Source organism: Citrus sinensis, chromosome 1 (assembly GCF_022201045.2).
Source record: "Citrus sinensis cultivar Valencia sweet orange chromosome 1, DVS_A1.0, whole genome shotgun sequence".
Taxonomy (NCBI): Eukaryota; Viridiplantae; Streptophyta; class Magnoliopsida; order Sapindales; family Rutaceae; genus Citrus; species Citrus sinensis.
This window is the reverse complement of record NC_068556.1, coordinates 22,746,843-22,774,670: the sequence shown is the minus strand read 5'-3', so window position 1 is coordinate 22,774,670 and position 27,828 is coordinate 22,746,843. Positions and strand designations below refer to the sequence as shown.

At 34.2% G+C, this 27,828-nt stretch overlaps 3 protein-coding genes across 8 annotated transcripts; 2 read left to right on the top strand and 1 right to left on the bottom strand.

Moving 5' to 3' along the window:
- Window positions 1-8: 8 nt before the first annotated feature.
- On the top strand, window positions 9-5,622 carry LOC102608762 (GTP-binding protein OBGC, chloroplastic). 5 transcript variants are annotated; one of them, XR_371857.4, is made up of 8 exons: window positions 9-1,077; window positions 1,812-2,085; window positions 2,860-3,160; window positions 3,299-3,449; window positions 3,960-4,068; window positions 4,424-4,562; window positions 4,652-4,706; window positions 4,792-5,221. XR_371857.4 is itself a non-coding variant. In XM_006489078.4 (7 exons), the coding sequence occupies exons 1-6, from the start codon at window positions 86-88 to the stop codon at window positions 4,517-4,519; spliced, it is 1,923 nt and encodes a 640-aa protein (XP_006489141.1). In that variant the 5' UTR covers window positions 9-85; the 3' UTR covers window positions 4,520-4,562; window positions 4,792-5,221. The 5 variants fall into 5 exon arrangements, 2 of the variants coding, with proteins under 2 accessions (XP_006489141.1, XP_006489143.1); XR_371858.4 differs by lacking the exon at window positions 4,652-4,706 and adding an exon at window positions 5,323-5,622 and having other exon boundaries at window positions 10-1,077; window positions 4,818-4,991; XM_006489078.4 differs by lacking the exon at window positions 4,652-4,706.
- A 5,420-nt stretch (window positions 5,623-11,042) lies between these two features.
- LOC107178392 (ethylene-responsive transcription factor ERF086) lies at window positions 11,043-12,376 on the top strand. Its single transcript, XM_015533522.3, has one exon. The coding sequence runs from the start codon at window positions 11,124-11,126 to the stop codon at window positions 12,345-12,347; it is 1,224 nt and encodes a 407-aa protein (XP_015389008.2). The 5' UTR covers window positions 11,043-11,123; the 3' UTR covers window positions 12,348-12,376.
- A 1,914-nt stretch (window positions 12,377-14,290) lies between these two features.
- On the bottom strand, window positions 14,291-20,343 carry LOC102609806 (zinc finger CCCH domain-containing protein 58). 2 transcript variants are annotated; one of them, XM_006489081.4, is made up of 7 exons: window positions 19,906-20,343; window positions 19,590-19,717; window positions 19,337-19,402; window positions 18,830-18,949; window positions 18,400-18,717; window positions 17,987-18,310; window positions 14,291-15,383 (listed from the first exon to the last, which is right to left on the bottom strand). In XM_006489081.4, the coding sequence occupies exons 1-7, from the start codon at window positions 19,991-19,993 to the stop codon at window positions 14,997-14,999; spliced, it is 1,431 nt and encodes a 476-aa protein (XP_006489144.1). In that variant the 5' UTR covers window positions 19,994-20,343; the 3' UTR covers window positions 14,291-14,996. The 2 variants fall into 2 exon arrangements, with proteins under 2 accessions (XP_006489144.1, XP_015389033.1); XM_015533547.3 differs by lacking the exon at window positions 19,906-20,343 and having other exon boundaries at window positions 19,337-19,440.
- Window positions 20,344-27,828: the final 7,485 nt, after the last annotated feature.

The following is a 27,828-nucleotide window of genomic DNA, read 5'->3' as shown; positions in this document are numbered from 1 at the left end:
GACGCCGTCTGGTGTTAAACTGCAAAACTATTTCTGCCATTATCCAATTCGGTTCACTTTTGCCGCTAAATCAACTCCCGAACAAATGGCTTCCATTTCGATAAGCTGCTTATCTCGGATTCAAGTCGTATGCCGGGCGAGAACTCGGAACGAACCTAGACGTAGTCCAAAAAGTTCATCAAAACAATCCAACGGTAAGGTCAAATTTCGAGGCAATTCCCTGAAAGCCCCTCCGCAGCCATTAGCCGGCGGCGAAGCTACCACCTACACGCGTCTCCCTCCAAAAGACGATCTATCAGCTGTCTTTGCTGCAGAAATTAAGCTCGACGATTGCGAAGTAGCCAAGTTGAATGTTAAAGACGAAACCAAACTTGAAAATGAAGATTACATCAGCGAAGAAGACGAGGAGGAGGAGGAGGAGGAGGAGGAGGAAGAGGAAGGGCTAGGTGGTAATTTAGGGCTCAGTTACGGGCAATTCGAAATATTCGAAGGAGAAGAAGGAGAAGACGAAGACAAATACAGCAGCGAAAATGAAGACGGTGGAAAAATTGAAAATTTTGATAAGGAGAATGGCTATTATGAAGGCGAACTGGAAGAAGATGTGAAAGAGAAGGGAGTGCCAGCAGTAATGCGATGCTTCGACCGGGCGAAGATTTTCGTAAAAGCAGGGACCGGTGGAAACGGCGTCGTGGCTTTTAGACGCGAGAAGTACGTGCCGATGGGTGGGCCCTCTGGAGGCGATGGAGGGAGAGGCGGGAATGTATACGTCGAAGTTGATGAATCCATGAATTCCTTACTGCCGTTTCGCAACAGTGTGCATTTTCGGGCCGGGAGAGGAAGTCATGGGCAGGGGCGGATGCAGAGCGGGGCTAAGGGACAGGATGTAGTGGTTAAGGTGGCGCCAGGGACAGTTATTAGAGAGGCTGGAAAATCGAAGGTTTTGTTGGAGTTATTGGTTCCAGGGCAGAAGGCATTGTTGCTGCCGGGTGGCAGAGGTGGTAGAGGAAACGCATCGTTTAAAAGTGGAACGAATAAGGTCCCGAGAATTGCTGAGAATGGTGAAGAAGGTCCTGAAATGTGAGTTCTTTTTTTATTTATTTATTATTGTTGTGTGCATTGTATAGTTCTTTTGGTTGGTTTTATATTTTGGTGATTGAAGGGTTTTGTTTTGCTATTAGGATTTTAGATATTGGCATATTGGGTCAGTTATAGGGGAACACAGAATTGGTGGATGGAAGAGTATTGTCACAATTTCTGTCATGTAGCAATGTTGCAATTGTAGGACTCACTTCTTTCAAAGCAGAACTTTGAAGATGAGATTACTAAGCAATGACATGAATGAGAGTTTGAGAATCATTATTAGCGGGTGAGAGATGCTAATGTTTTAAGCTGAAAATGAATTTGGATAAATCACACTTGTGCTTTTGAAATCGGTCGAGGTCATTCCGAGGGAGAATTGAAAAATACATATTGAGCTACTTCTGTGTTATATGCATCAAAGGAATTTGAACTGATTTTTGGTCCAACAAACTGGTGAGCTGCGTGCATGGCTTCAAATAAGATCACAGACATTTTATCAATGTGTCCTTCCAGAATTTGATTTTTGATAGTTAACAAATCCCTGCTGACATAAATTGTTGGGATGAGTTTGTTAGCCAAAACTGACTTCCTTTGTCCCCCACTTTTTTTTTTTTTTAATCTTTAATAGACGACATTTCTTTCCCACATTGGATCCATATTGCCTTGCGAAGAATGCATGACCATTTTTTCTTTTCAATATGAACGTTGGGGATAATGATAATGTTGATCAGGTGGTTGGAGTTGGAGTTGAAGCTAGTAGCGGATGTTGGAATAGTGGGTGCTCCGAATGCTGGAAAAAGTACACTTTTGAGTGTGATAAGTGCTGCCCAGCCAACAATAGCAAATTACCCTTTTACCACTTTGCTTCCCAATCTTGGTGTAGTTTCATTCGATTATGATTCTACCATGGTAGTAGCAGATCTGCCAGGTTTACTTGAAGGAGCTCACCGGGGTTTTGGTTTGGGTCACGAATTTTTACGGCACACTGAGAGGTGTTCTGCCCTGGTACAGATTTCATGTCATATTAGCAGATTTTTATTTGATAGCTTTTATTTTTAAATTTCCCTACATTGCCTCATTTTGTGCATCAATTAGATGACATGATAGCTTTTAAGTGATTCCTTTGTCTCTTTAACTAGTAGATGGCACAAAAACAATCTGGCATTTGTAGTGAAATTCTAGGTGGAGTATTGGCTGTTTGTTATTAGTGACTGTGCAAGCATGATGAAGTTTTTGCAAGAACAAACAATAAATCTAGTTATTGATAGTTTTTCGACAAAAAAGGTCAATATCTGCTAGACGGGAGGGCTTCTGTATGACCTGAATGACGTGTTGGGTCTCCTGACAGGTGGCTATGGCATGACCGTACAAGAGTCATTGCAAATGAACATTTTTGGTTTCCTTTTATGCTTTTAATCTCCTTAGTGTGTTCGAAATTACCGTAATGTAGTTTTGGATTGAAAATTGGTACCGCCAATCTAAAGACTCCTTGTGTTTCAGGCATAGAATTTAATTCTCTTTCTGTGTGATTTTCTTTTTCTCAGAAGAAGAAATGTTTTTTTGGTGTTTAAATCATGCATACTTTACTAATTAAGTTACAAACTCTTTTAACTCTTCAAGATATTAGCTTACATCATGGGCATGATGCTTCAGTAAATATTTCAAAGTTTAGCTTAAGTTTTACAGGCATAGCTCTCTTTTCACTGCAATCATCATTCTAGAAATCTTTCCCGTCATTCTGTTATAGACTATGCAATTTTTGTTATTTTCAAACCTTAGGTTCATCTTATTGATGGCTCAGCGGAGCAGCCAGAGTTTGAGTTTGATGCAGTTCGTCTGGAGCTGGAAATGTTCAGTCCCGAAATTGCAGAGAAGCCTTACATAGTTGCTTTTAACAAAATGGACCTTCCAGAAGCATATGAGAAGTGGCCATCGTTTAAGGAAAAGTTACAAGCCCGTGGCATTGAACCTTTTTGCATGAGTGCAGTGAAAAGGGAGGGCACCCATGAAGTTATCTCTGCTGCTTATCAACTACTGCAGAAAAATAAAGAAGCTGAGAAAGACTTTGAAGGTCAAACAAGTATTCACTGAAATTATTTATATATTATGCTTTTTGTATGTTCGGATGCATGGCATTTTATGTATATTGATTTATTCTAATCCTTCTTATGTGAGGCATATATAATGTTGGCTAGTTCCACTATTTTGTATGGAACAGATCAAGTAAATTTGAACCAAGTAGCTGATCTGGTTAATAAGCAGCGAAGCGCATCAATCAATGACTTTGAGATCTTTCATGACAGTGGCTCCAATACTTGGAATGTAGTTGGAGCTGGCTTGCAACGTTTTGTTCAGATGACTAACTGGCGGTGTGTCAATACATTTTCATTATGATCACTGCTGATGCTATTGTTCTTAATCTCTCTTTACTTAGTTTCTATCGCTTATATTGTGTCTATCGTCTCTCTATTTGTTGCAAATGTATTGGTTTGTAAAGCTCAACTGGGGGCTATTATTTGGAGTCTGAGACGTCATTATGCTGAACCTATATGCATCCAGTTAAACTATATGTTCCACTTCCAGAGACCATGCAAGTATCCTATAACTGGGTTTTGCATGATAAATGTGTAAGCCTTTCCTCTGGGATAATAACTGATAATAACTTAATAATTGTGATATAGTGTGGTGTATTGCACTTATAACCAGGTTGGTCTAGTGAGTGCATTCTGTATACAGATAGCATACACCTTGCACGGCAACTTACAGCTATTTTAACTTAACCCTACACTTCCATCAATATGTTTTATCATGATGCAACAATGTTGCTTGTTCTGGGATTAACTGCCATTCTTTTCTTTCTGGCTGATCTCTGGAAACAGATATCTAGACTCTGAGAGGAGGTTCCAACATGGTCTGGAGGCTTGTGGTGTGACCAAGTCCCTCATGAAGCTTGGTGTAAAGGAAGGAGACACAGTGATTGTTGGAGATGTATGTTTTAATGACCTTATCCTGCCATTTGTATTGTGTTTCATTTTGAGTGATACAATCTCGCTAGCAGTAAAGAATGTACTTCAGTTTGTACAGAATACACACTTGCAAACTCCTGCCATGGCTTCATTGAAACAGACACATACAATCTACTTTGATCCTTTTTACAGAAGTATATATGGTCTGTGATTTACGAAGTTCACCACCTGTGATTGATGATAACCCACATGGCTCTTATTTTTCTAGCAGAAAAACAAAAAATATGAATATTTTAGTGCAACTTTTGAATTTGTTTCCTTTTCTTCACGTCCAATCTCATGTGAACTTCATTGTTCCTCTCTTTTCTTATTGCCAGATGGAGATGGTGTGGCATGACTCTGCCAATAACCCTGGGCCTTCTAAAGCAAAGAAGGGACTTGAAGATTCAATCAAATGGCCTCAATGGAAGTAATACGCCTTTGGTGCCAATGCCAATTCACTGCTGGTTATAGTAGGTATGGATAATGACATTCAATTTCTATGTTTAGTAACTATTTATCTTATACCTTTTCGACTCATCTTTTAATCCTTTGAATGATCTAAGAAATATATTATAAATTGGAGTAATGAGGTTGCTGTTCCTGTACCCAAAAGAAAAGGTATAGTAGTTGTTTTTTGCATTTTAGACTGGATCAGTTTAGCCTTGTTTAGATGTGTAGTGATAAGCTTAAAACTTGCATGCAGTGATTTAAAATGGGCGAATCATGCAGGACACCGGGATTGGTTATGAGACTAAGAGAAAAGGTGTGGAAGTTGATTCAAGACTTATCAAACGGCAAAACAGTAATATAAATAAATCTGCTTGCCACCCAGATTATAGATTCGAGCTCCACTTCGGGCACCAACACGTTGCAATAGATCACGCCTCTGGAGTCTGGTTCAAGGTGCTTTGCTATGAGCCTATAAGTGTGATAAGTTAAATTAATTTTATTCTCCTCATTTGCAGTAAATAGGATTGGTAGATCAAAAGAGGCATTCAAGCTCTGCCACGCAAATTTTGTTAGTAAATGCATTTGAGATAGAGTGTAATTATTAGGTGTACTTTTTTGCCTTCTATTCTTCGAAGGATTCTTGTGAATTCCTAAAGTGGAATAAATTAATAGATTTTCTGGCATGCCCTCCTGTTTTCTTAAGATGCTCTTGAATTTAAATCTAAATTTTTCCTGTCGACAGTTTATGATGTTCTAAAAGTTTTGGTCATCTCACCTTTACTAGGTACTGCCGAAGAGGGTCTTATATGAACTCACAACCGATGTATGTGAAATCTGGCATTGGGAGCAAATCTCGTAATTTGCGCCCTAAACCGGGGCCTCAAGTTCTCTGCACTCTCAGCAACAGCCGTGCAGTCTCAAATCTCAAATCAATCAACCGTCCGCATTGAATCTTTTGACTCCCTCTCTTCACTTTCACCCTGTGGATTTGCTTTCCCTGTTCCACTCTCCATTGTAACAACTCATTCACTTACCCAATATTCTTACAAAATCGTGATCGCACATCTACGATCTTAACGCCGTATCTTCCTATTGTGTGTACCCCGTTGCGAGTTCCTTTAATTTGTGACCCGTAGCCCGTACAAGCAAGGCTTGGTATGTCTGGAGACGCCATTCCGTGCGTCATCATGAGCTGAATTCAGTAGTGGGACCCGCAAGGATTCAGATCATGACGTCGCAACAGTTCTTGCACACGTGTCCGATTAGACACGACTAACAGTGGTAGTTCTCCTAGGTTTTGGTGGTCGGCTGATGAACGCTGCGTGGCAGAATCTCATTGGTTGCATTGCGAGTCTTTTAAGTGGTCTTACTTCATTATGTGCATCTTTCATTCGCTAGCTAATGGTAATGGATTTCCCATATGCATAATTATCCGAAGAAAGAGATGACATCAAATTGTGTTCCCTAATACACAAAGCTATTTAGCTCATGTTTTTATCCGTCTCTGAAACCTTATAGCCATGTGTTAAGATAAAAAGATATACAACTAGGGTTTGAAAATGGGGTTACAAAATGAACAAAGTCATGACAAATTTTTTTAAATTTCTAGTTAATTTTGAAGATTTTTCTAGAAAGAAAAATATAAAACCATTAAAGAAATTTTAAAAGCTGACAAAAAGGTTTTATCATATTTTTGTTCCTTTACAATTTTAAAAAGTAAATTGAAAGCATAGCATGGAACCATCATAATTTTTTGAGTGAGAGATGGGGATCTCAAAAAAAAAAAAATGAATCACTGAGACTACTTAATCTCTGAATAATTAATACATTTTATTTTTGAACTTAATTTAATCATATTAAAATAAAAGAATAAAATTGTATGTTACCAACGCAAAAGCATAAAAAATGATAAAGTGATTAAAAAATTTTCCATCGAATTAAGTCAATGTCATAACTCGAGTTTTTACAAGCTCAAGCCCAAGCCTAAGGCCATATTAGAAAAAATGGATACGGGCCCTCTAAAAGGCTTCCACATATTTTTAGTTATTTTTAAAATTATTGTAAACTCATAATCAGTTAATAATCAACAAATTATTATAATCAAGAGTGAATTAAAGAAAATCATTATTTTAAAATAAAATAATAAATAAAAATGAAGCAAATAAAAGCATACATATTTAATTTTTTAATACTATATACTTTAATTCAAGCACCTTCGTAATTAGTTGAAGCTACCTAAAGCCTAAATGTTTTTAAATTAGTTGAGTTTTGAATATATAAGCTAGAAGAGGAATTCGAAATGGTTGGAAATTGATAGATTATATCACAAAGCAATTATAAGCAAGTTTAAGTTGGTGCATTTGGGAACTTAATGTAAATAATGGAATAAGCATCTTTACGAGATAGTAAGGTAGATAAGATCAATGCCAGTGATAATCTGATTTGATCAGCAGTAGATCAAGGGTGTATGTGAGTGTGATAGTGTGCATGTGTGAGTTTAGTGTTATAATCTTGAGTTTTTTTAATCATCATTGATTTAGGAATTGGGGATTTTAGTTTTCTTTTTTTTTTTCTATTACATTTTTAGATTTTTATTTATTAGTTTATATTCAATTATTTAAAAAAAAATAGAAGGTCATGCTTGTCCGAGCTTTTTATTATTATTATTATTATACACATGTCTAGTCCCTCACATGGAGGGCCAATCGGGCAGACTAAACCACGCTTTATTGCCAAACCTACATAAACATTACAAGATACTCTATGAAATTAAGCAAAACTAAAACCTCAAATTTAAACACATTCATAAAAAAAATGACAATATCTCTTGCATTATAACATTAATCCATTACAAAAGTCATACGGTATGGATCATTAACAAAATTATCTCTTATTTATAAACAAAGTAATTGTGGCAAATTTCATTCGAATGTTTATATTAATTTTATTTATATTATTTTTATAAAAATTATTATATTTTTATTTACATCCGCATCGCTACAATTTAAATTTGAAACGTATTAACTAATTTTAGAAAAATAAAATAAAAATAGAAAAGGAGAAATGAGGAGAGCATAAGTATTTCGCAATTTTTTTTGTCTCTCCCCGAATATAATATTAAGTATCAAATTATCATTTTTCTTTTTCTGAATAAGAAATTAGATGTAAAATTATTTATATATCTTTTATAAATAAGGAAAAAAAAATCCCTCGTGAATCCGTCTGGAAGATTTTTGCTATCCCTAGCTATAGAGCGAAGAATCAATCATTAATTGCAAAGCGAGTTGAGCCTGGCCTGCCACCTATAAAATAACAAAGGGCTACATGATTGTTAAGTGGAATGACACGAGTGTTTTTGACTACTTGACTAGAAAGAGACAAGGAGCTGCTCAGCCATAAAAAAAAAAAAAAAAAAAAAAAAAGATGAGTCTTTTGATGATACCAAATTGTACAAAAAGTAATATATAAATAAATAAATAAAAATCTCTTAATTAATTAATTAATTAATTGTCAAGATTAATATATAAATTCTCCACTTTAGGGTTAAGTCATTTAACTCTTCATTTCCGTCAAAGTCCAAGTCTTAGGACAACTACATATCATTTTCCATGAATCCCGGATGGGCTTTTGAACCATTAAAAAGGAAAAATAAATAAAAATAGAATGTGATGAGTTCGTGTGTGCTTTTTTTTTTTTCTCTCTCTCGGAAAAATGTGCAGAAAAATTCTCTTGACATCAAGAAAACTTGGAAAAAAAAGCTGACGAAGATCATCCGATAAAAAGAGAAAATAAGAGAAAATAAAGGAAGAGACAGGCCCCTACACCTGCAGGTTACAAGCTTACGTTACGTTTTGAACACTTAAAAAAAAAAAAAGAAAAAAAAATGGTAAAATTCACCACCATTTTTACTTTCCTGAGCATTACTTTCTGAAGTGTACGCTCGGCTCGGCACACACCTTTTCATGAGAAGCTTGACTGAACTTTTCTGCTTCTCTGAAAATGGTAAAATTCACCACCATTTTTACTCTTTAATTACAAATGCACGTGTACCTCTTGATCAAACTAAACCATAGGTAACGTTACCTACTTGAAAATTATATGTATGGATTTACTAAGTGCAATGAGAAATAATTTGTTTTATTTTGTGTGTTATTTAATAATTAACCTATGTTTTGTTCCACATGGGAACATTATGATACCATGTTCGTAGATATGGACATTTGCCCATTTAGATAAATACACGAGTCAAATGGAATTTCATCCTGTCGATTTCAAATCTTTAGTGGATGAGTCAAGGGTTGTAGATTTTAACAAGTGCAAATGTCACATTTCTTAAAAGAAATGAAAGACGATTAGTTAATATACCTAATTTGATTAAATTATTTTAATAAATCTCTCTCTTTCTCCATATTATATTCGTTCTACCGCGTCAAATTAAAATACATTACTTTCTTGATTGATTAGGCTTAATTTATTAGGTCAGTAAGACTACTAATTAGAGTTGCCATTATAATGACTAGTGACTAAGCATTTTAGAATTTGGAAATGTTATAAAAACAAGACAACAGTTGACCCGTTTGATAATTATGACTAGGCTTTGTCATTCCCAATGCCATTTTAGGCATGTTAGGACTATCAAAGGAGAAAGTCGATGGTACATATGAACCATACAATTAATTATTATATGTGTAATTAAATTTAACATAACTATCACTTACATGTTAATTTTTTTAAAAATAAATGATCATATAATATAACATTATTTATTTATTATATAGTGGATATAATACCTTTTATGTATTCTAAAATTCTTCTTTTTAAAGAGAATGAAATTAGATTGATCGTGGTGCTGTAGAAACTACTAATCTTATCAAAGAGGATGAAATTGAGTTGATCAAACTCCTGTAGAAACTACTAAACAAATGTACTCTTAATTAGTGCCGAGTGCCCACCATGTTCATGCTTTTGCTTGGGCGGTTTAATTAAATTTCATCTTGCTTTACAATCTGTTTTTTAATCTATTGATTGCCCTTTTGACTGTAGCCTTTTCAATTTGCTTTTGGAGATCAGAGACAAGACCCATGTTTCTGTGAATTACAATTTGCTTTACTTAAAATGAATTGAACAGGAAGCCATGCTATTTGTGAAAGAAAAACCTATAGTGTACATCTGTTTACCTGCAAAAGTTAAGCTGTTAAAGTATTTACTAAATACTTGTAGTTTGTAACTTGACTTTATATTAACACAACTGATTATTTTTTATAATTATTTATTAAAAAATTGCGTTCTAAATAAGATAATATGTCATTTTTAAGATCAAGTTACTAATAGAAGGATCCAGCTACCTTGCAACAGTTGCAAGGTTACCCCAACTTTGTCCCTAATAGAAATATAAGAATAAGACCAAATTAAAATTGAGAAACTAGGTGCAAAATGACAAATAAAAAATGGCTTATTTTGACTTATAGACACACTTATGATGGGCCCTTTGGCTTGTACTCTAATGTGGGGTGGTTGTTTCCATGATTCTGGACACGAGAGCCTCATATTCTTAGGCATTTTCTGCTTAGTTAGAGATAATATTCTTAACTACTCCCTTTGAAAATCATGAATCAGACAAGTAATTTCATTGATTTATTTTGCTTAAAATGAGGACTCACATGTGCATAATACCAGAGCTATTACAAAAACAACTTACTATTACTAAAATGAGTAAATTTCTCATTCAAACGTTCGAGACTCTCAAGAAGTTTTTTTGCAAACACAAAACCATTTTATATGCAGCGGTTTTTGTTTTTACTGGTTTTGAAAATTATACGAGCAATGATCCTACCATCATACTCATCATCTTGCTGCTACCCACCAGTGCTCACTCAATCATGTTCTTCATTAATTATAGTAATTAAGTATGACATTCCCGTATGCATGGTTGCTTTGATGTTGTCATTTTTAATGGCATCAACGATTTAGTATAACATCATAATAGCATCAAAGGGCTATAAATAGGAGAGGTGTATGTCGATTTAAGGTAGATTTCTAGTGTAGCTCTAACACGTGACTTGATCATTATAAGTTTAATTTTATCAACCCCAGATAGCTTAGCTTGCATTCATCTGATGTAACCTTTACATCACAATGATAATATTAAGTTCTTAACATATATAAATAATTCTGACTTTCAAATATTTTCTACTAAATGGGATACCCAAATGATTTCGTTGTTTCAAAACCGTAATATGCAGTCCCTTTAGTTAGTAAATACACTTATTTATTATAATATCTACGAAATAAATGTATTACAGTGTTTTCATTTTTATTCAAATAGACAAAATTCAATAACATTAATGAGTTTGAATGTTTATTTAGAAAATATTAGAATTTACCCGTTCATTATTAAAATAATGAGATTTAGCTATTTATTTTTAAGTTCTAAAAGCATAATTAGAATTATTTGAAATTGAAGCTAATTTGATAAATAAATGTAAATGGACTACGGTCAGAATCTAATACGTAGACAATTAAAACCATAGAAAGAGAAGCAAGGAGAGAGAGAGATCTTAAAAAAGTAGGTGGAAAAGGTAAGGAATGACACTTGCAGTGTCCTTTTCTTCCTCTCCCTTGTCCAATTCACAGTCTTTAAAAGACTTACCTACACTTCCTCAAGCAGCTACACAGCTTCCATTCAAAACAAGAAACTGTTACAGCCTCTTTAGTTCTCTCTCTCTCTCTCTCTCTCTCTCTCTCTCTACACCATTTTCCATCTTCTTCACAATCACAGCAATGTCTAGTAGTACTTCCAAAACCTTAGATAAACCTTTCCAAGGCTATGATGAACAAGGCCAAGCTCAAATGGGTTTTGCTCTTATTCAGAGAAACCCCAACAGTGCATCTCCATCATCAGAAAAAAGAGGAAGAAGAAAGCAGCCTGAGCCTGGAAGATTTCTTGGCGTGCGGAGGCGGCCTTGGGGACGATATGCAGCTGAAATAAGAGACCCTACAACTAAAGAAAGGCACTGGCTTGGCACATTTGATACTGCTCATGAAGCAGCTCTTGCTTATGACAGAGCTGCACTTTCAATGAAAGGTGCACAAGCTAGAACTAACTTCATTTACACTGACAATGGAACTTTCCATTCTCTTCTTACACCTTTTGATATCCAAGCTCTCTTGCCGCCGCCACCACAATCATCACAGTTCACAGTTCAAAATAGTACGAGTGCTCCACCTCAGCAGCTCCAGCCTGACATTTCTGAAAATAACACGACATCTAAGATCACTATCACATCCAATAATGAAACCAGTACTAATGAAACTTCCTATGGGTCATCACTTGATGATACTGGTTTCTTTTTCTCTGAACCTGATAATTCTAACTCTGGCTACCTGGGCTGCATTGTTCCTGATAGTTGCTTAAACCCCCCTTCAAATCATCAAGCTAATAGCAACTCTGGTGCCTCAAATGATCAAAAAAGCTTTTGCTCAATAATGGATACGACAAGCACTGTGCTGCCAACAGAGCCATATATGGCTGGAGATTTCTCTTACTTTGGTGAGTTCAATGATGGGTTTTGGGATGATCGTCAGCAGTCATGGGAGATGAATGAACTTTCTGCTATGATTAACAACCCAATAATGGCTGAAGATGGCTGCTCCATGGGAGCTTTGTCTGATCCTGCAGTCATTGACCATCATTATCATAACCCTAGCCATGGGATAGTGCCTCAAGCCACTTCTTCTTCATCAGCTAGCTCCTCTTCAACTCCATTGTTTGGTGGTAATGTGGTTGACTTCGGCTATTCACTGTTTTGAGTTTAATGTGAGTGATTACTGATATTAGAGTGTGACGCTATTTATCGTGAATTGTATTACTTTAATATAATTTTCATCTACATATATGCACTTTCTTCTTTTCTCTCGTGTCTTTGATGTTTACATTAAAAAGTTCTCATAAGTGAGATTAGCTAGAAAGGGAATTGGAATTAAAGTTTTCCTATTTGATTCTACTAGATTGAATGGACAAAAAATCATTAAAAAGTTAATTTCCTTAAAGCTAACAGCTATCTAAGTAACAAAATCCACGATTCATCTGTTTATAATTGGTGGGTATGAATTTGCTCATTACCGTCTTCAAATAATGGTTGCATGATGTCTCACTTTTTACGACAAACCCTAATCCTAGCCAAGAATGCATGCTAAAAACTAGGTACGAATGATCATCATTAATATTTTCAACTGTAGCCTTTTTTTGTTTTTAATAACTTTTGAGTAACTGTACTTTGTCCCACCGCTTGAGCCTTGATGGAATGATTTTGAAAAAATAAGATCGTAAAGGACTAAAAGATTAATTTAAGCACCTTTTATTTATCACTTGAATTTAAATTTCCTTTTATTTATTACTTGAATTTAAATTTGAAAAAATAAAGTTATAGAAGACTAAAAAATTAATATAGGCACCTCTCGCTTTAAAATAAATAAACAAGTGAGTAAATAATGGTGACTCAATGAGTGTAATGAAAGCTCAAACTAGGTATTTTTGGGTTACATGCATGCTTCATATAATTTTTGGCTTATTCTACAATTAATTTTAGAGCCATGATATTTGACTAAAAAAATTTAATAGAACACTGACAGAAACAACAACAAACCTAGTTGGGATTATAGTGTTAATTGAAAAATGATTAATCGAACACATCAAACTTGGGCGAGTTTTACCATTATTTCTCTCGCGCCTTAAGTTTTTTTAACATTTTGCTAAAATTTAACTTCCATTAATGTGCGAGGGAGTGAAAGGTTATAGAAAATTATTGGGCACGTTAGTGAACGTTGGTGCTTTTGCCTCCATTATTAATGATGGACTTTTATTTAATAGCTTTTGATTCAGAGAATCAGTGGCAAATAATAATGTTATGGTTACACTAATCACAATTAGTTAATCACCACCACCTAATTAAGTTGTCCAAAGACCGCATGTTTAAATCTCGGACGGAAGCTTTTGTATACATGGACAAGTAGGTATGTTGCTCAAGTACGAATGTACATGCAAACTTTTATTAGCCGGACATGGTGTTGCGTTTTATTTATGGCCCACGTGCTGCCACTAGTCTCAACTCTCGTTAATGTCTCCTCGTTCAATAAACTCACCGAAACTAAGCTAGCTATAAGAGAACCCAACTAGAAATTCCTGGCGCAGTCACAAAAAATTGAGTCTCTGCTTTGGAGAGTGTGGAGAGCCCCGAGACTGACTGATATGGGGGCATCATGGGGCTACTCTTATGACCCAATAATTGCAGTCCCCAAAATCATAGCTTCAGGATTCTAATAAGCTACAAGCCTCCGGTAAAAGGAGCTAATATATGGGAGCTAAAATTTGGAGGTACTCATCAATAATTGACAAGAAATTGGTACAAGCAGTATATAAAGAGAAGCTGTAGGTAATTTCCAATGAAAAACGTCCGGGTCAATTACTCCTCCAGCCTCTATCCAAAGAGACGCTCAAAGAATATGAATTATTTGTACAAGCTTAATATTCTGCTTCTAAGCTACCCTTTGAACTGCCAAACCACCTGACTATTAGTGCATATTTTTGTGTAAGTGAATATCAAGTACGGCATTCGCTACGATCCTACTGTAATTGCATGGATGTTTTTGTCGATTTTTCTTTCACTAGCTCAAACTAGTGCTTCTTTAGGAGAATCACTTAACTAAATACAACTTGTAAAAGCAAAGCTAACAAGAATAACTTGACAAGAGTATGAGGAGGAACAAGAAAGATGGATGATTATGTAAAAGCAAAGCTACAGAGTTGGAAGTATCTTTTTGTCATATTTGTGTATCATAATAAATTTATCAATAGCCATGTCAAGCGTTTCATTTGACAAATGTAACTACGTATCTGAACCCCATATAAGGTAGCATTGTTATGCCTCCTTTTGAGTCTCTTTTAATTCTCTGTGTTTTCACGATAAACCCCAGACAAAAAAGTTGGGGAACCAGAATAACTTCAAATTGCTTTCTATGTTGAATTGGAAGCTTGCTCCCAAATTTAAAGATGATCTACAACGATAGACAGGAAAACACCATTGATTTAAAAGGCCGAATGCTGTGGGTGGAATCTTTTTCGGTTTCGAAAAGGATTGGACCATAAATAAGCACCAATTCCAAAATTGGAGGGCCAAAGACAGATTTTTGCCTAATGGAACTGTGGAGTGTGGATTCTTTCATGGTTATTCAAAAGCAAGGAGTAAAGGCTATACGAGGTTGGTCATGGCTTATTCAAGATAAAAAGGATGGCCATATAAAGATTGTATGAACATAAAGCTAATGAGGGCTAGACCTGAAATGTGGAACTGTAACAGAAATGAAGCCTCCTATTTTGACGACTTGCAGAAAAAATAAGTTTTGGTTCATGAATTTGATCGAAAAAAGGAATGAAGAAAGTGCCTCTCTTTGTGCTTAGCTTCAAGTACGAGCCTCAGCGCTGCTGTCGTCAGCAGTTGAAGGACCAGAACTCTGGCCAGATTGTTGCATGCTTGAATGAGGAACAGGACCACTCTTTGAAAGAATTGAACCAACTGATCCACTTGATATGCTAACTGATGAAGACATTCGAGTTGAAACAGAGTCCTTGCTCGATCCTGAAATAAGTTCTGGCCGCAAATCTGAGGATGCGGACGACGGGGCGAGAGTGCCAATTGAAGATCCCACAGGATATGGTGCGACTGGCATATCAGCCAGAGAAGATGCAGATGGACTGTAGCTTAGCATTCCCATTGGATGATCAAATTTGCAAGCAGGCCCAAACTTGCATACTCCACGTTGTACATAGTGCGTACAAGGTGCTGCACCCTGATAATAGAAGAATAAACCAATCAATCATATCAGATGCATATTAATTTTATCTTGGATGCATACACCAAATGCATAATAACTAGAATGCACACTAGTATCAAAAATGGGTATGCATCAATATAAGCACACAACATCCCTGCATGAAGACAAAATACAAAACAGCAAAGAGGATGTCCACTGCCATATTTAAGTCATACTGCTACACTGTAACTGGCGCATATAAATGAATCCCTGAAGCATTATCATCTTTCACTGTGGTTGGATGCATGGAGTATGCATTTCAATCATGCTTTACTCACTGATACACATCTTAAATAGAAGGGCCCATATCAATAAGTTTGTAGAATAGAGTAGAAACTTTGAAGATATTTACAGACTTCAAATAACCTGCTTCAACAAATTTGTTAGCAGTCTGTAGTTCAGCAATGTTATCAAGTTTGTACCAATGAAAGCAACAAAAGATCTATTCTCCTTAGACCATGGACGCACTAGGGAAAAAAATGAAGATAGGTGTTGAAAATAGGAAAAGATTTCGACAACAGACATGAAAACAAAGTTTGTGCATAATCCAGAAAGATGAAATCAAAAGATAACCAGGGTCCACAGAAAAAGTGGTGATCTGCAAGTGGACAAGTAGTAATTGTAGAAATAGAAAAATACAAATAATATATAATAGAAGCCATGCTTAGCCCCTCTAAAGAAAGAATAAGCGTGATCGTGCCAATATTCAGTTTTCAACTAAATAGAAAACCTATAAGAAACATCAATAACACCAAAAACTGCATGACTCATAGAAGGTTGCGTTGAAGGTCCTAAACAGCAGCGTAGTAATTAAAAGGTCCTAAATTCGATCTGCCAGAACTACCAGTAACCCTTGCATCTCCCAAACCGCATCATAAAATCATCTACACTGTAACTGATTCTCTCCACCAACTAAATACATGTGCCAAAAAGTCAGCTACACTTCATGTTTCTGAAAATTGAAAGTGTAAAAGGGGGGGAGGGGGAAGAAGACTAAGCCAATAAACTAAATAGATGAAGTCAAGATAACTTTGCTCCATTGGTTATAAAAATAGAATTCCATGAGGGAAGTGGCAAGATCAAAGTGAACCCTGAACGTAAAGTCAGAAATGGGTATTTACTCTAATGGAGCCAATGAAATGGCACAAGAGGAGAGCCCAACAGCCACTGAAATGACACCAACAGGCAGAGACACCAGGACCTGGGCAGCTGCCAAACCCAAACAGACAGTGCCCCATAAATTCTTAAGTTGTTTCATAATGGTAGCCCTGCTAAATATATAAATTTCATTAACAACCTAGCTTTCCTGCAGTATAGTTAACAGATTTAATCATATCAAAGATGACAAATCATCAAACAGGAAAATAAAAACAAAAAAAAAAAATACAACCTTTTGAAGGAAACGACAAAACATAATATAGAATAAAATATTCAAAATAGAAATAATCAATTGTTTATACATAATTCTTACCAGAACAGAAGCAGATACAGTAAATTACTCTCCATTTAAAGAAAAGAAAGATAGAAATGACTATTATCTTCACAATCAGTCACTGAAAATGAAAGATCAACCCATAAAGCATAAGCTACCCTTTTTCATTTCAACCAGTCTCAACAACTCAAACCATGCTTGTGAAAATGACATAATGGCCTTGCATATCATAGACAAGCTTTGTTATGTTGCATAATAGCTCAAAAATGCTTAATGCAGCTGTCTAACCTTGTGTTAAAAAAACAATATGCAGAGTCAACCGATTAACAGGAAATTACTCAAACATTTAACTCTCAACAGCAAAAATAACAACATAATGAACAATTTCATCTATTTGATAAAAGGGAAAAAGTAGATTTATGCTATAATCAACTTATTGAATCAGAAGTTATCACTTCACTGGTTTGATTTTAAAAGAGAAAATGAGATAAAGCCAAACAGAATATAACAAATGGATAATTCCTAATTGAAGCAGTGTTTTATCTCTGCCACTTCAAGCAGAGGGCAAGACAGGGAGGTTACAACTTTGTGAGCAATTATGAAGTCTCAAATGAGCCGGTGCCCTCTGAGTCTCTGACTATATATCTCTCGACTCTCTTTCTCTCTCTCTAACCCCAATCTCAACAAGTTGCAAAGCCATTTTCTCAGATTCCTGTCATGCAAGAACAGACTGAACTCACCACTTTCCTGTAAATCTTGATCCATTTAGAAGAAAGCAAATGAGAAAGCATCTGTTTAGAGCTCTAGATGCAAGTTGAAATTATGGCCATCAAATGGAAACTTGATGAGTCCACACAACAGAAACAAAGAAGCATGAGCGTGTCAGGGCAGAAAGAGTAAGAAGCATGAAGAAAAAAGATAATATGTTTTATCCCACACAGACAAAAACAGAGTCAGGTTACAAGTCTAAAAACAAAAAATACAAGTTTTGTAAAAAGAACTCCAATGCATCACCAAAGAACAGGCCAAATATCGAGTAATTAAGTCATTTCACACAGCATTAAGAAACAAGGAAAAAAAAGAGAAAAAGGTTTCTTCACTCATGTAAAGCATAATAATGCAAAAGCAGGTGCCAAAAGAAGCTTACTGGACGCAAAGGAAGACCGAAGGGGCTCAAGGTGACGTCCATTTTTGGCACGATCAATTCTCGAGGATGATGAAATCTACACGAGGACCCAAATTTACAATCCCCAGTTTTCATGTAATATTGACATTCTTGTTGCCCAGGTCTCTCAGGAAATGGATGCTCCTTCTGACTACTGCTTGAAGGACCAACTGAAGAAGGTAGAGATTGATAAGTTCCAGTGTAAGCAGGTGCTGAAGCAGAGAGTTGCGTAATCCCATAAATGGAGCTTGATCCAACAGAGGATTGAGTACCAGTTCCAGGAGAGGATATCGGATTTAAAGATGTCTGAACCAAGTGGCAGAAACAACTTAAAGAAAAACTTAAAATAAAACATGACCAAAAAGTAAAAGTGAAAGACATTTTTATCTGCCTACCGCATATGGACTCCAACCCTGCAAGGAAAACATGCTTGGAGAAACCAGCACAGGACCATAAGGACCTTGCACATATGAACCATGCAATAGAGGAGGCCTTGCAACTACTACCCCATATTGTTGAGCTGAAGGAACAGATGGAGACTGCAGCGGAGGATACAATGCGGGTGCAGGTACTGGCGTGGGCACAGCGGCAACTTGAGGTGCAGGAGATGGTGTTGGAGCTGGCACACCTGCTGGCTGTGGATGATGGAATTTACATGTTGCACCGAACTTACATTGCCTTGTTTTCATATAGTAGGAACATTCTTTTTCACCCTGTTGTTAATAACTCCAACGTTTAAGTAAGATTAATTGCATATGTACAGGATATGATTATAATATGATGGAAGGTTTAAAAAATTTAACATAGATGAAAAAATATACAAACCGGACGCAAAGGGTAACCATAATAATTTAATGACACATTGCTAACAGAACCAGCTCCCTGCCTGGGATGGTGGTATTTACACGATGCACCATATTTACATGTCCCAGTCCTCATATAATACTGCAAATTAAGTCAGAATGACAAAATCAATCAAAATGGAAACCCGATACCCCATCAAACTGGCCAACAAAAAGACAGCAGTAACATAAACCATGATCACATGGAATGCATACAAGAGCCAAAAAAAAATGTGTAATGCATCACAATCACGTGGCATGCATTGTACTCTTGTATGGAAAGCCACATCAGAATGTAAATGTTGTTTGGCAAATTGCGTTGAAAATAGATTAGACCAATACCGACACTATCACTGCATAACAAATAAATTAGCCAAAAAAAAAATGTCTCCTTTAATTGGAAGAATTAAGTGAATGTACATTGCCGGTTATCAGCCATTGCCGTATGAACCAAGTCCCAATGCCACCACAAAATTATGAAATCAAGTACCTGACAAACTGGCTGGCCCACCCGCTCCGGAAATTCGCCTCCACCTGCTCTTGCAGCTCCCATAACCTAACAAGTGTTTGCTCTTTTAACATCAAACAAACAACCTGATCTAACCGTATCAACTTCACATTCACATTTAATTACACAATAAAACTTCAATAATTGACAAGATCAGAACACAATAGACATCCAAAAAACAACTTGATCACATTCAATTGAAACCCTAAGAATAAGGGAAAAACCAATGAATTACCGAGCCGCGGTCACGTGGATGATTGAACCGACACCTCGACCCGTACGCGCAGAACCCCGTCCTCACATAATGAATACAATCGGCCTCGTCAGGCCGCTCTGGATATGACTCGGCACCGACTCCCAATCCTAATTGCCACAAAGGCTCTACTCATTTTCCGCAGAAATAAAAATAAATTGAAATAAAATTCAAGATCACATCCAATAATCACATTCACATTCACGTTTAATTCAATCACCACCGTAGAATGTAATTACAAACCAAAAAGTAGGAAAAATAATATCTCAAATGTGGATACGGTTGAAAATGAACAGACCTTCGGGACCGGTTTCGGTTCCCGGAGCGGTCCATTCCGGAGACGGATCGGACTGAGAGCCTTCACTGACCCGACCGTGCCGCTCCATTTCGCACGGGCAGTCGAACCGAACTGAACCGGGATAGAGCAGAAAAAGAAGGCTAACCGGAGAGAAGGAGAATTATTGAATGTATGTACAATGAGAGTCCCCGATCGAATCGGAGAGAAAAACTGCCCGTTCGTGTTTGTGTGTGCTCGTTTTCTCTTCTTCTTTGCAAAGACACGAACACGAACTGCGTTTATGTTCTGTTTGGCTATGGGGGGTTTTTGGGTTTCTGATTTTTCTCTCTCTACTTTCTTTCACTCAACACTCACACACACACACACACACACACATACACTTTCTCTCTCTCGTGTTTCAGTTTTCAAAGGCATCGTTGTTTTTGTTGCTGCTGTTTGTTTGATCTTTATTTTATTGTTATTATTATTATTTTCTAATTTTCTTTTTTTTAATTAATTAATTTTGTGTGCGGGTACCGAAGGTGTTCGTTTATATACGCGCCAAATGGAGGGGAAATTACCAGAAATGGAGGGAGGAGATGTCTAATGACGAGATTATCCTCGAATTGTGTTGTATGATTGGAGAGTGAAGCATGTGACGTATTTGTCCTTTCGTTAAGGCGTTATTACAAAAAAGGTAATGATGGCATTAAATTTTTTTTTATTTTGAATTAAAAATTTAATTAAGTAATGCTGAAGGGTGAAAAAGGTAGGTACAGGGTTAGCTCAACGTGGCATCATTAGAGGATCTTCCTTAAAAATAGTAAAAGGTGCAAAGTGTACCATAATTTAATTTAGCTTATGCTTCGTTGCAATATTCTAATCAAACTTATTATTGTTTATTGTGAAGACCTTCAATTCTGAAGAGATTTTTTCTTTGATATTTCCATCATTAAAGTACTTCGTTGAAAATTGAAATGGATAAATTTATAAATTTTTTATTCTAGAAGATTTAGACCGTTTATACTTATCGATATTGATAGACATTGATTTTTCTTTCTTTCCTTTTTTTTTTTGGACATATAAGCTTCAAATCAATTTATTTAAATAAATATACTTATAATTTTAAAAAAATTGATAAAGTTTGACATGTAATTATCTATTGAATATACATTGTGTAATTCTCTAGTGCATCCATTTATATATTTTAAAATATGGATCTGAAACTAAATATTGTGTAACATCAAATTTATATTTAAACATTTGTTAGCGTCTATACCTAGCAGAAAAATATATAATGTAGTTGAAGCTCATTAGTCCAAATTTAAACCTTTTAATCAATCTCTTATTTAATGGCCTAATCAAATCAACTATAAACTATAGTGAATTTAGAAGTATGCTCTATGATACAACATGCAGATCGATATAACAACAAAGGAGAAGTTACAATAAATGAAACTCTTTTTTTTTTTTTGCTTAAAGAAAATTTACAATAAATGACCTGAATTTATAATTTACTGGCAAATAATGACAAAATAACGAATAGACAATATAGTTTGTTGGCTCAATTCATTCAATGTTCAACTTAATTGCCAAAAATAATTTGATGTTGGTATTAATCAATGATCCCATCCACTGTATACAAACGTGAAGAGATCTTAAAATGTTAATCTAGTATCCATTCCATTTTTGTTAGAAAGTTAATAAACCCTTACTCTCTCTTATTTTTTATTATTATTATTTTTAATACCCTTAGTTTCTCTTATTAGTTAGTTAAATGATGAGCAAATTGCCATTCATCTTCTTCGTCAATTAACGAATTTCAATGAAAGAGCATGAGAAGTTGATTTGAAAAAGATAATGAAGGGCAAAACGCTTTTTGGATGAACCAACCATGAAATGACACGTGGTCGATCAAGGCCTGGGCTAACAAAGCTTCTTACTTGATGGTTCGCACGGGAGAATTACACCCACACGCTCCTTGACAAAGAGTGAAGTGCAGGCGAATTGAATTTGTGGCCGTGCAAACGATTGTATATAAAAAGTAAAAACCGTCCAAAAAGATGCAACCATCTATTGACTTAATTATTTTAAAATACAATATGTTCTTTTTGCATGAAAAGTGAAATCGTTTTATTTAGTTTATCAAAATATTGTAATAATATATTTATTTTCTTTAATTGTATCAAATATTATAATTAAGAATCTCAATATTTTAGTCCAACTTAAGTTTTAATATCACGTGTCACTCATAAATTAAATAATAAATTTCAAAACTTATACAATTCTTTAATTATTATTTAATAGATTAATATCACATCAATTAAAAATCAAATTGAGACTTAAATTTTAGATGATTAATATTAATAACCTTTTTTTTTGTTGAATATTGATATTACATTGTATATAAATTGTCTACAAGTCCCTAAAACCAAATAGGTTATACTCTAGTATTTAAAAATATTATACCCACGTTTAGATAAAGAAAATTGAATTATCACTTAATAAAGAAATAAGAATCATTAAGTTAGAAGGTTAACCGCAGACAAATCTCTAACTAGCCACTCATCTAACATTGAAAAAGTTATATTCTCACTTATGAAAAATGTGAAAGTGCGGAATCTGATGTTTCCCTGACTACACTAATAATAATTCGACTTTTTTTTCTTTTTAAGAAAAACAATTATTTGAACCTCAATGCGAGTGGAATGGAGTCGCCTCAGCAGCGCGTGGGCCAAACAGTCAGGTTAGTTAATGTTTAATTGACTACTTGTTCTGGTAAACATCGTGGGAAGGCTGTTCCAGTTGCATTCGGTTGAGTACCCAACGGTTCAGATCAGCTCAGCACAAACGGACGGCCATGATCTCTTGCATGTCGGCATCCGTACGATGATGCGTAGTAGGTCAGAAGTCTTTAAATGCCAAATTAAACAATCCAAGCAGGTAAAACAAATGACCGGGTGTAGCCAGTCATCTGCAGCAGTAGTGGGATAACAGGGTACGGAAACAGCCGGTGGTCAGGTGGAAAGTGGTTTTGGTTTGACTTGGACAGGTTTTGGCCACATGTAAGCTTTTTAATGTTTGGTTGGTTTTGGACAGTAGTGATCGTATCACATCGACCAAATGTCGGCGAAGTGATTGTGGTGGTGATGGGTCAGGTTACGGATCTCTCCTCCAAATTAATTTCTTTAATTTAATTAGAATTTATGGTTTCTTTTTTGTTTTTTTGCCCTTTTTATATAGGTGGGGCTACCTTCCGCGCGCTGAATGGGCCTCGCAGAGACTAGCATACGAGCTCAAATCTTGAAGAGAGAATAGATTTATCAAATCTTCTAGTCTCTGTGTGCCCACCACTGGTGGGTACAACGCCTCCTTCCAATTTTTTTTCTATTAGCACTTCAACTTTTATTTTGATAAACTATAAATAAATTGAGGGAAAGGGATGGAAAATTGGAATGTAAAAAAAAATATATAGGAATTTTTCAACATCAAATCGAATATTCTACATATAATGTGATTATGTAAATATATAAAACATAAAAGGGTATCGACCTTTCGTGAACTCGTGATTTGGTGAAACAGTCATAAAATCTAAACAATTAAGGTTATCGTCCTAGTTAGGATAACTACTCCCTTTTTAGAAATTTTTTTAAGATTTATGTAAGTTTATGATCATTTTTTAATACCAAAAGTAATTTTTTATGTTATAGAAAGCATTTGAATGACCATTTTTACATACAAAATGAATCTATCAATTTTTTTTTTTTGAATACCAATTACACATCAGATTACTGAATTACATTATATTTTTATAGCTGCTATTACAGCAGACATTACATTGATATGTACAATCAGACATATAACTGAGACTTACAATATTATATTAAATGCAATGAAGTATTTGCCCAAATAAATAACTCTCACAAACGGGGGATGTCTTCACTCCACTCGCATTTCGCAAAGGAAAAAAACTTACAAATAACTCCACACAATCATGCATAATACTTAATTGCGAGAGTTTGAGTCTGTGTGGACTCGAACCCCTACTCTCACAATCATGCTTAACTGTGAGAATAGAGGTGTCTTTAAAAATAAGGATCTCTTTATAACTATTTCCTCAAATTAAAGGGGTCTTGGTGTCTTTTTCCCAAAGTAAATTTCTATAAATGGAAATTTAAGAATTAGTTGCAAGATCTTGAGTTGATTTGAGATAGTATATTATGCAGTTGGATTTATCTTGACCTTTTTTTTTTTTCATTCACTCCCCAATCAACTTCAAATTTAAAATAAATATATATCGTTAACTTTGAACTGTAGCTTTTCGTTCTTTCTTTTCTTTTATTTTTTTATTTTATTATTTTTTTTGTAGAGCATAAATACAAATAATTATTTATAAATTGATGTAACCCGAGTTAACCTCAAATGTAAAATGTATCTACTTAAATTTGAATTGCGACTTTTCTTTCTTTCCTTTTTTTTTAGAGCATGAATGCAATTGTTGTGTACAAGTTGATGTAACATGAGTATTGATTAGATTAAAGTATAAAAATTAAATTCAAATTGATGTAATATAAGTATTGATTGGATAAAAGTATCAAAATTAAATTCCATTAATTAGAATAAATAACACATGTTATGTGATAATCATATAACATCGTCAAACCCATTTGTATAAGAAATTTGTATCCTTGATAATAATCTTAAAAGTGTAAATTATCGTTTGTTTTTCAACTTATATAAATCATTGTTGTTATCTATAATCAATAGTAAATAAAGTGTTCATTCCGACTACGGTGGCATAGGAAGTATGGTGAAATGAGTAAAGGCATATGCACTATAGATATATGCAATCGCACGAATAAGAAACCTTATAATATTTCTGTCACAACATTCACCACAAGAAAAATGATATTTTTTAACAAAAGATTTAGTCACTAAATTTACCAAATTAGTCACTTTATATTTTATATAACCAAAAATAAATCGTCACATATTAGTCATGGAAAAACTGTCTTAAAAGGTTTTAGTGGCCAAATTGTTTTCATCACTAAAGAATATACATTTTCATGATCAAATGTTCTGTTTCTAATTAAAGTTTGAAATAAAAAATAGTATTAAAATGTCTAAACAGTAGTTTGAAAACATATCTGCAACAACATTTTGTAGTCATTAAATGTTACTTTCAGTGACTAAAACTAATCGTCTCCAATTTTTAGGATTTGTGACTATTTCTTTTGTTACAAATTATAATTGTTTATTTTGTAACTAATTGTTTTATATCAAAAAGTTGTTGGTGATTTTTTTTCTTGTTGTTAAAAACACTCGGCGATTGAAATAATTAGTCTAAACAAGTAACATAACCATACATTATTATTAACAAATAAAACACTTCAAACATCGATAAACCAAAATGTGCAAATGACGGTAAAATTAAATAAATAAAAATTAAAAACACTTTACAAAGTCATCATACAAATTCAATTACAAAATGTACAAATATCAATTATTTAAAGCAATACATTAAGAAAATTGAAAAAGATACCTAATTGTCTTGGTCCTTGATCTTTATCAATGAATTCCTTAAATGGCGAGTTACTCTTCAAATGCTTTTTCTAATTATAATAAAAATTGATTGCAGTTGTCTCTTATTGACTTCTTTAAATACTTCCAAACTAATTGACTTCTACAAATGCTTCCAAACTAATACATTAGAGCCATCGGTCTTATTATCCTACAATAAACACAAAGATAACATTAAAAAAAAAAAAATTCATCCAAAGTAAAGTTAAAATAATAAATAATAACTTAATAAAACAAAAGATACACATATATATATAAAGTGATATAATAGCAAACAATATCTTGTTCACTTTGTTAATGACCAAGTATGTTCTTCAAATTCAAGAACTATTTAATAAGATAATAATAATTTAGAGCTTGCATCTCGGTACATACCTTTTTGTACCAACTGAAATGCCATATCTGGTCTCCCCAAACTCTGCCTATATTATCTTGAATATACAATCATAATAAATAAAGATCAAATGCTAGTGACAAAATAAAATTAGTTAAAAGAAGAAAATCATTGTCTTATTTTCTTTAGGTCCAATTTGTAAATAAGTAAAAGTCAAGTCCTAGACATGATTTTATACCTTCATCACCGACTGTTATTGTGTAGAGCATAGCCAATTGCCTGTCCTTGCCTCCTCATCTTTGATGATTAGGAAAAATTATCGAAATAAAGGTCAATAAATTTTACTAAAAAAAAATTTTAACAATAAATAAATATAAAATGTCAACGGTAAATTAAATACAAACCTTGTCAAAGAGATGGATGAAATGACAGCGGCTTTGTTTTTATCAGATGTGAGAATTTGAGAGTTGAGAAAAAGAAGTGGCACGTGGAGGGGAAAAAAAAAGGATAGAAAATAAAGGGTTTCTATCCTTTTTCTTTTAATTAGGGTTAACACTTAAACACATCGGGGAAAAGATAGGTTAAGAAATGGGTGACATAAATGTGTGAAAGTATAATTTTTATCCACATGGCACTAGATTGGTTGATGGTGAAAGAATTGTATCACAATCTAAAAACTTTAGTTATTGCCCAATATAACAAAAAATAGTCCAATGCCGCCATATAATCTTTATAATTTAATTTTATTCTCACTACTAAAATTTATGTCCAAATTAAACATAAATTTTACTACTATTTTTACTTTTGTCACTTTATGTGATTGTCTATGACAAAAAAATAAAAATAGTGAAAATTATAATAGCTTTAGAGAATAAAATTTTGTATTACATATGGTTTGACTAAATTTACCTTACTTTTTCAGATATGAAATAGTTGCGTCACCTAGAATAATATTTAGCCAACAAAATATTTTAGTCATAAAATGTCATATTAATTAAAAAATATTTTTTACTATTATTTTTTAGTTTTGTCACGATGAGTAATTATTTGTAAGTAAAAAACGAGATCTTAAAATTATAAAAAAAAAAAAACAAGAATAGTTTTTGAGACTAATATTATGTTTCACAATGGTTTATTGAAATTTACACCTGTTTTTAGTGACGAAATAGTTTTGTTGCCTATAATTATATTTTTCAACGATTTAATTTTTGTCATTAAAGATGAAATATTGTCCTAAAATGTTTAGTTTTGAAGGGAAATTTATGTGCAAAAAAAAAATATTCTTGTTGTGACTAAATAATATTTGTCGTAAAAAAATCGAATTAGTGGCCGATTAACGAGTTTCAAAACAGAAATTATTAGTTATAAAATATAACATAAGTTAGGATGAGACTATTGGCTACGATTTAAAAAAAATGGTCATAAGAAGTACCATTCTGTGACTAAAATTAAAACTGTTTTAAAAAAACATCATCTTAAAAAGTCAAATTTCTTGTAGTGATTCTTTTTCATGTTATAGCTTGACAGTAATCATATATTGTACCACTATAAAAACTCTTTACCATTAAAACAAACTAAATGCAAATTAATCACATGGAATTTATCAAAAAATTTGATATTAGAAAGAAATATGGACAAGAATACATGGATCTCCAGTGATATTTGCTTAAATATACAAACAGATGTGGATCTCTAGTATTAGTTAAAACATTATAACGCAAGATTTTGGTCATTTTCATCCTATGTGTAAAATGGTCAAATCAGTCTTCTATTCAACGTTCAAAGATGATCAAATTAACCTTCTATTGCAACAATCAAGAATGATGAAGAGACATAAGTAACAAAAATTATAATTAAGTTTAAGGAGGATTTAATTTACTGTTCGGTGAAAACAAGTAATTTAATTTAGTTTGTGAAAAAAAAACAAGATTTTCCGCAAATCATTAACTAATGGCCAATTCCGCGATAAAATTGTTTATGGCCCAGCCTAAGTCAACAGTGTCTTGCTCTCTAAAACTAAAAAGAGTCCA